Here is a 9,139-nt window from a genome sequence, read left to right on the forward strand (position 1 = left end):
GCTAACCACAGCCATTTTGGTTTGATTTTATTTATATTTTTTGACAGGTCTCTAATATTCCAGGAGCTCAAACTCACTGTGCAGTAAAGGATGACCTGAACTCCTGAGCCTCCTGCCTCCATCTCCTGAGAGCTCAGATATAAATACGTGCTGCCATGCCCCATGTGTGCGGTGCTGGGAATTGAACCCAGGGCTCTGCACATGCTGGGTAAACACTCTACCAACTGAGCCACAAACCAAACCCACCATAAGTTATTTCTTTGCAGATTCCATTCGGCTACATAACAGGACACAGCTATCTACTGATATCTATGGCAAACACATGGGACGGGTTGCAGGGTGTCCAAGCTTGGCCTCTGCATGAAACTTTGAGCTCAGGAACAACAAAGGAGAGTCTGGTCACATGCTACCCTATATGGAGTATGCGTCCTCAGGCACACCTTCACCCCACAGGCTTCACTCACCTCGATTTTATCGGTCTTGGCATCCCCCCAGTACAGCTTGCCCTCCTGCAGATCCAGAGCCAATCCATTGGGCCACCCAAGGGAGGTGTTCACCAGGACATGCCGATCTCGCCCATCCAGGTTGGCACATTCGATTTTGGGGTTCTCCCCCCAATCTGTCCAGTACATGAGGCTAGGGAAAAAGCAAATGACCATGGTGGTGTCTGTTCTGTCCCTGCTGCACCCCAATTCTGAGGGCCACACCTCCCCCAGACTGCTGGCCAACACAGCCTAAGCTTGGTGGGAACATCAGGACACCCCCACAGCACAGGGCGGTACTGGGCTCCCAGGGGCGGCAGGTTCCATTTCCTCCCATAGGAGAGCTCTGGAAGTGACCCTGCAGAGGGCCTGGGGCAGCCTTATCCATGACCTATTTGCTAGAGGCCAGAACATCAGGAAGGAGGGCAACAGGAAGCCTTCTATGAATGGTAGCAAAGCTCCATATACTCAGGATGTGAGACGTGTGCTCAACCCAAGGAAAAAGCTGAAGGGCAGCAGAGGGCAGAGTTTTTTTGGTTTTGTTTTTTTTGTTTTGTTTTGATTTTTGGTTTTTTGAGACAGGGTTCTTTGTGTAACCTTGGCTGTTTTAGAACTAGTTCTATAGACCAGGCAGGCCTTGAGATCTGCCTGTTCAGAGAGATCTGCCTGCCCCTGCCTCCTGAGTGCTGGGATTAAAGGCATGCAACATCACTACCTAGTGAGGACAGAAGTTTTAACGCAACAAAATCCAGGCCACTCTGGTCTGAGAATATAGCCTTGTCTCCTGCCACCTCTGACCATCCTCCTGTTCCCCCTGTCTGAAATACTATTCCCTAGACCTGGGATCAAACACACGTCATTGGCTGTCCCATTTCCCTGGATCCTTTGGCTCAGATGTCACAGGTGGGTAAAGACCTTGGCATCTGCTTCCCGCTCAGTTCACATAGGAGAACACTGTAACCCATGGGACTGTGACCTCACTGAGTTCATGGTGGTATACTGGAGTAGATCCTAAGCTCCTGACCCATCATCTGAGCCGACCACCACCAGACCCCTGCTTCCTCACCCCGAGAGATCCAGTTACCCCACTGCTCCCTGTATCCATCCTATTTGGGAACAACACTGCGCTTTGGTCACTACCGCAGAGCAAATTCTTCTGCCAATTACTGGGCCCAGGGTCACTGAAGGACTACTTTAGCCTCAAACCTTCCCCCACACTCCATCATCGGCCGCTGGCCCCAAGGCCCTTCTACCCACCTGCTCTGGGCCTCCACACATAACCCCTCCATCCTCTCCGACTTACAAGGCCCCACAGATAGACAGGATCCAGCTCTGGCACCAGAACCTGTAGGCATCTGCAGGATCTGCTATGCTCTGGTTCCTCACCACGAAAGGGAAAAACACACTTGGTGCTCACAGCGATCAGAAGCCCACAGCCACCACACTAGACCAGCCCGACTTTTAGACAGGTTCACACCCTGCACTAAGTAGACTCTCCCTGGCTCCACCCCAACATCGGAGCTCCATAGCACCCTCCCCATCAAGGTCTGCTTGGTTAACGTTCTCGCTCAGGAATCCCCTTCCCCACCAGGCACAGACGCTGGAGTCTCAGAGGCTCTGTCCTAGCCATGTGCACCAGACATTTACATGGGTTTCTGGAGGTCCAAACTCTTACCCTCGTATCTGCATAGCAAGCACTTACCTGCTGAACAATCCTCTGAGCTGCATCCCAGTTCCCTGGGGTTTTTTGTTTTTTAATGTGGATTCTAGGGACCAACTTGGGTCCTTATGCTTACGAGGCAAGACTCTTACCAACCAAACCTTCACCCAGCCCTCCAGGGTTTCTCACCCACTACCTGATGGCCCGTGCCCAAGCTCTCAAAGTCAAAGAGCAGCTGCATCAGCAGCACTGGGAGCTTGTCCAAGAAATGTTCTTTTCAAACTCGCCCCGCTCACTGACTCAGAACTCTGCATATTAGTAAGCACATCTCAGGGGGACTGGGGTAGAAGGGAACACCCCATAGCCCACCTGCAGTCCCAGCCTTACCCCATCACAGGGTGCAACACAATGGCCCGAGGTTCGTCCAGGTCCTCAGATACCAGGATCTTTCGAGAGGTGCCATTGAGGCGAGTCACTTCGATTCGGTCAGTGCCTGTATCTGTCCAGTAGAGGTTCCGGGCAACCCAGTCCACAGCAATGCCATCGGGGTCATTGATCTCAGTGTTCACAAGTGTCTGTGCGCCTGACCCATCCAGATACGCCCTGCGGATAGCCCGCACCTCATCATCTGTCCAGTACACGTAGCCCTCCAGCGGGTCATAGTCGATGGCAATGGCATGCCGGATGTCGCCCACCTGCAGCACTATGTCTGTGAAGTCAGGCGTATCCAGAGAGATCCTTCTCAGGTCCGTCCTCCGGGCCAGCAGCAGCACTTCCTCAGCCCCTGTGGAGACATAAGCAGTGAGGTCAGAGGTCAGTCGCTGTGGCTGAGGCAGCACAAGAGCCTGGACTTCCAGTGGGGCCAGCCAGGCCCCTAGACCACAATAGCAACTGAGGGGCTTCTGTCTTACAGAAGATAACGCAGAAGAACTGAGAGGTTGAATAGTCAGCCTGAAGCCCTCTAGGCAGGCCACCCATCTGCCTTCCACCAGTGTGAGAGCTGTTTTTGCCAGCCCTCTAGTCCCTCTCCTGACCACAAGTCTGCCTCTGTTAAAAACAAACAAACAAACAAGCAAACAAACAAACAAGCCTACTGGAAGCACAGGGCTCCAGACCTGAACTGCCACTCCTATTCTTCTCTTCTATCCACCTACACAGCTTCCAGCAGGCGCCCCGTCTTGTTCAGGCACCCAGTTCCCAGCCAGGGACAGGAATCTGTATCAAGTCACCTGCACCCAGTTCTGACATACACAGTGCTGGGGTGGAGGGAGCCTGGCTCTGAAGTGCAGGCATGGCCCTGGACACCCGCTGCACAAGCACTGTCACAGAAGTAAGCCCACTCGACACACCTGGCAACTGAGGGAGAAATGAAAGGCAGCCCCAGAGCCAGGCATTGCCTCCCCCGATCCCAGCCCAACCCCACAAGTTCCTCCCACTGTGGCCTCTGCAGAGCAAGGTCTATAGATGGGGCTGCCGCAGGAGACAAGCAAGGAACACACTTCCAGGATTATCTCAGGGCCACTGTAAGCTGTCAAAGTCAGCTCAGCACTAGACACGAGAACCTGTGGAACCCAGGCCTTCCTAGCTGCTGCTTACACTTTGTGGCCTTGGGCTCCATGCAGAGAGCCTCAGGTCTATTAGGAGAGCCCTCACAAATCTCCTTCCTGATGTGAGCTAATGCCAGGCTCTGCAGCCCCAGGAATACCATCACTAACCAATCTGGCTACTTGGTGAGGCTCAGACCTTACAGCTAGGCTTGGGGGTCAAGTGGCTGCTAGAGTCTCTTCTGAACCAACAGCATGCCGCACCCTCACATGCTCCGCTCCAATCCCCAGGGCCTGAGTTGAAACCACACCTTAAGAGTCAATACAACGAGGAGGGAAGTTGGAGAGATAGCTCAGAGGTTAAGAGCACTGACTGCTCTTGCAGAAGATCTGGGTTCAATTCCCAGCACCCACATGGCAGCTCACAACTGTCTGTAACTCTAAGATCTGTCCCCCTCATGTAGACATACGTGCAGGCAAAACATCAATGCACATAAAGTAAGAATAAATGAATTTTTTTAAAAAAAGAGTCAATACAAAGGCTGGAAAGATGGCTCAGAGCATTGACTACTCTTCCAGAGGACCTGGGTTCAACTCTCAGCAACCACATAGAAGCTTACAACTGTCTGAAAGTCCAGTTCCAGGGATTCTGACGCTCACACAGACATGCATGGAGGAAAAACACTAATGCACATTAAAAAAGTAGTAATAATTTTTTAAGACTCACTAGTAAAAGGGTTGTAGTGGTAGTGAACACCTTTAATCACAGCACTTAGAAGGCAGAGGTAAGTGGATCTCTGTGAGCTCCAGGTCAGCTTGGTCTACACAGTGCGTTCCAGGACAGCCAGGGCTACATAGTGAGATACTATATTGGCGGGGGAAGGGGGTGGAGGTCTTAGGACACAGACCTGAGAAAAGGAATGACCTGGGCACCCCAGCACCTGGTACAGAGCAGTGTGGGCATCTGCCTCTGTTTCAACCCTCCAGCAAAGCATCTCAGAGAGATGCCCACAGAGCCTCATGCAGACTTGTGGACCCAAGCATGACCTCAACCATGACACAAATGCCTCCCGATGCTACTTGGGTCAGCGTATAGCTCCCTCCCAGAGTTGTATCACAGCCAGTCATTCCTTCCAGCCCTTACTGTTCTCTAGTATCCACAGAACCAAGAACGTTAGGGCCAAAGATGACTTCCAGCAGCACAGGGCCATACGCCTACAGTTAAGAAGCATTTTGCAGCAGTGACAACAGCTGGGACCTCCCTCACACACCAGCCCCCAAGCCAACAGCCCGGTATCAGTCACGTCTGACCATGTTACTGTCAAATAGCAGAGGGCTGCCTGTACCCATCCTGGCTGGCTCAAGGTCCCTCAGGGTCAGGACACCTGCTTTGATTCCTTCATTAAAGGCAGTAACTACAACAACTTCCTACACAGGGCTGGGGAAACTGAGGCACCAGGTAAAGAAGTGGGGCGAAGTAGCACTTGTGGGAGTCCTTAAAGCCCAACAGCCACAGAGACCCTTGGCCCAAATTCCAGCTGCCTAAGAAAGGTCCGTGTTGGGAAGGAAGGAAAGCGTAACTTGGAATCTCAACTGATTGTCCTCCTCTGGGCTCCATTCCCACATGATCTGCTAACAGCTGACATGTCCTTCACAGCCCAGGTCACACACCACCTTCTGATCTTTTGGGCCTCTGTGGACAGCCTGGCAGGGTACCCAACCCACAAAATCATGGGGACTGGTATAGGCTCTTTCCTGCTACGAACAGGGGTCAAACCTGCATGGAGACACAGTCCTGGAGCAGAACCTACCTGGTGTGAGCATCTGGCAGGGTCCAGTCTCTGGGCTTATTTCTTCACTGGCCAGGTGGCCCTCGAGTCACTTTCTGGCTCTAACACTGAGCCAGATGTCAACTCGATGGATAAGAGAGGTCTGCTTATAGAAGATGCCCAGGAAGGGCCAGGAACGGACGGCCCTAACTGTCAGAGCCTCTGTAAGGGACAGTGTGTGGCAACTGTCCCCTGGATTCACAGTGCTCCCATGGAACACTTCAGAATCAATGATCCCCCGTGGAAACTGACACTTGTTCCCAATACCACATTCGAACCTGTTTTGCTAACCCTGTCCCCGCAATCCTAATGCAGCCACCTATATGAGGATCATCTTCACATTAGGTGTGACTCTGCCATGAAGTATGTATGGTTGAGAAACCTGGTACAGAGATGGCTCAAGGGCCGCGCAGCAGCAAGTGGGAAGATCTCTTGAGCCACCTGAGGAGTGAGTGCAAGAAACTTGTCAGAAGCAACCAATTTGGTCACACCATCAGTATCTACGGGTAGCTAACTACTTTAACATCAGCCTAGACCCACTATAGCAAAGGAAGAGGTGGGAAAAACAGACTCATGAGCCCTTTCACACTCCCAGGGTCACAGAGCAGAGACCACAAAGAGAACAAGACCAAGAAAGAATCAACAATCTCAAACTGTAGCCATGAAATAGAGCAAGGGAGTGGGGAAGGAGAGGAGAGGGGCTGTGGAGGCCTGAGAGGCTGCTCTCTGGCTCAGGAGCCTCTGCCATCCCAGGAAAGAGTCCAGCAGAATGCCCCAAGGACTCCACACGGGCCCTAGCCCTCTGCGAATTAAGTAAATATAAGGTCTTAGAGCACACCCAGGAACAAGGCCGCCTCCCAGTCACCCGAGAAAGACTGTGAATTAAGTCTTGGCGACTACAGCAATAATTCATTGCGGAGCTAACCCTGAGGCTGTTAGTGACTCCATCATGATGAGCAGGAGGTCCTCTGGAACTCCATGGCTGCACAGCAATTTGAGGCATTTTTAGTTCTGCCAAGAAAAATACAGAAACCACAACAGGATGCCCGAGACAGGGCCACATCTCAGCCATGTACCCAAGGTGTGAGGGCTGGGCTCAGTACACAGACTTCTAGGGCTCTGGCCAAGCTCAGGCCAGTAAAGGGCAGCCACAGAGGAGCCTCCCACCAATGTTTGCCAAGGCCGGCGCCCATGGCTGGCCTTTGAGAGGGGTCTTTTAAAGTGAGGTCATAACAAAAACCCTGGTGCTGCAGGCCTGGGGCAGGCCAGGTGGACAACAAACAGCGCCAGCCATAAAGAAGAGGCGTGCCTACTGCTTGGTACCTGCAGAACCAGCAAATGATATTTGATTAGACATCAAGGAAGCAAACCATTTAGAAACAGAAAGTTTGAGCAAAGACTTGTTTTTTACAATTATCTTTCTCCACAGGTGGTAAAGACTGGTCGCAAGGCCCTTTCCTGAAAGTGAAACCTTCCTCTCTCTGTAGTAGGCACTGACAACCCTAGACCTACTGTGTAGACACCTGGCTTCTCGACTTCCTCCAGGAACACACAGGACACAGGAGGAAGCATTCCCACTGCAGGCCAGGTGCCAGACACAGGGTACAGCCTTCACACCCCAACCCGTGATTTTAACGAGTTCAGAAGTCAGGAGTCAGGTGCAGCAGGGCCAACTCTCTCCCTGGGCTCCAAGGGAGGGTCCTTCCTGCCTCCCTCAGCTCTTGGTGTTGCCGGAAATACTTGGCGTTCCTTGGTTCACTGCCAATCACTCTGATTCCTGCCTCCGGCTTCACACAGCTGACTGCCTGTGTGTCTCTATGGCCCTCCTTCTAAGTGGACGTGCTCTGTGGACCACCATCTGCACCGTGCTTCAGCTTCATTGGATTACCTCAAAAGAGGCATGACGTACAAACTAGGTCACACATAGGTGCTGTGGTAGGAAGCTTCAGAAGGAACCCAAGCAGAAGGGACAGCTGGACAAAGGCACAGTGATCACTCGGAAGCAGGGGTGGGCAGCACAGCAGTTAAGTATAAGCTGAGCTCAGAGGCCAGCATGTGCGCTATGGGGGAGGGGAGGTGAATCCCTTGGGCCACACTCTGCTGAGGACCCGCCACACACAGGGCACCAGGCAACTCCAAACCCAGCCTGTCCTTAAGGAAGCCATAAGCAAACAGCACGCTGTGCATGCAATAGCATTCCAACCACAGACACAGACACAGACACAGACAGCAGGACAGACTGCCGCCCTCAAACAAAAGCCTAGAAGGAAACAAGCTAAGCCGGGCGGTGGTGGTGCACGCCTTTAATCCCAGCACTCGGGAGGCAGAGACAGGAGGATCTTTGTGAGTTCGAGGCCAGCCTGGTCTACAAAAGCTAGTTCCAGGACAAGAACTACAAAACTACAAAGAGAAACTCTGTCTCAAAAATAAATAGGAGGAGGAGGAGGAGGAGGAGGAGAAGAACAACAACAACAACAAGAAAACAAGCTCGAAGGGCCACAGGGCTGACCTGGGGTTCTCTAACAAGACTGGCAAATATTTCCCATTAGGGACCAGGGAGGGCAAACATCTCCAGGAAAGAGTCTAGTCACAGGCAGCACTGAAGTGAGAGCTCACGGCTGCGCACAAACAGAATCTCACTTATGAACATTACTGCATGAACTTTGTTATCATCCCGTGTGTCACAGAGCATACTTCTGATTTTCTCATTATCTGTGTAAAAAAGCAAATATCCTGAGCCCTCAAGCTGTAGGGAAACCTTGAGCAAGCCCTGTGGTTTGTGGCTGGGGAGCATTAACCCTTGTAAAAGAAGTAAGAATTGGGGCAAGCGAGATGGCACACTGGGTAAAAAGCTCTTAATAAGCAAGCATAAAGACCTGAGTTCAATTCCTGGACCCCATGCAAATGTGGAAGGAGAGAACAAAGCTGTCCCATGGGTACTGTGGTATACATGGGCACATCCACATACAATAAAACATAAGATAAAATAGAGGCTGGAGAGCTGGTTCAGCAGTTATGAACTCTTGTTGGTCTGTGCTCTGTTCCCAGAACCCACATAGCAGATCACAATGACCAGTAACTCCAGTTCCAGGGGTCCGGATGCTGTCTTCTGGCCTCCATCATCACTGTACACACAGGGCACATACATGCAGGAGAACATTCATACACATAAAATCTTTTAACAGGAGCAAAGATGGGAAGGAAGGGAGGGAGGGAGCGAAAAGGGAGCGGGAAATGGAAAGGGAAGGGGAAGAGAAGGGAGGAAGGAAAGGAAAGCACAGTCAATAACCATGAAAACAAGTAGCTTCCGGTAACACACTGGCTGAGTGGTAGGAAAGCCTATAAAGTCTAGTATGCTGTAGCCTCTGCAAGTGTCACAGCCACTCAGGCTTTCTGGACAGCAGACAGGACCTGCTGCCCCTCTGAGCACAGCTCAGAGCCTGGGGATAGAAGCTACAGTGCACACAGACCCACATACAGTCACCACAGCTCAGGATGACAGCAAAACCCAACCCCAAAGAGGAGAACCTGGCCGGTGATATGGAGCACATCCTTAATCCCAGTACTCAGGAGGCAAAGTCAGACAGTTCTCTGTGAGTTTGAGGCCAGCCTGATATACAGAAT

The 9,139-nt window shown here is 51.8% G+C and overlaps 1 protein-coding gene across 1 annotated transcript in view; it reads right to left on the reverse strand.

Annotated features, from left to right (window-relative positions):
- Positions 1-9,139, reverse strand: part of Lrp5 (LDL receptor related protein 5) — a 109,469-nt gene that overhangs the window by 45,471 nt on the left and 54,859 nt on the right. Inside the window, exons 6-7 of the mRNA XM_005351622.2 lie at positions 2,530-2,926; positions 465-636 (exon numbers count right to left, since the gene is read on the reverse strand). Of these exons, the coding sequence (XP_005351679.1) occupies positions 465-636; positions 2,530-2,926 (569 nt within the window). The remainder of the gene's footprint in view (positions 1-464; positions 637-2,529; positions 2,927-9,139) is intronic.

Source organism: Microtus ochrogaster, chromosome 8, assembly GCF_000317375.1.
Source record: "Microtus ochrogaster isolate Prairie Vole_2 chromosome 8, MicOch1.0, whole genome shotgun sequence".
NCBI classification, from domain to species: domain Eukaryota; kingdom Metazoa; phylum Chordata; class Mammalia; order Rodentia; family Cricetidae; genus Microtus; species Microtus ochrogaster.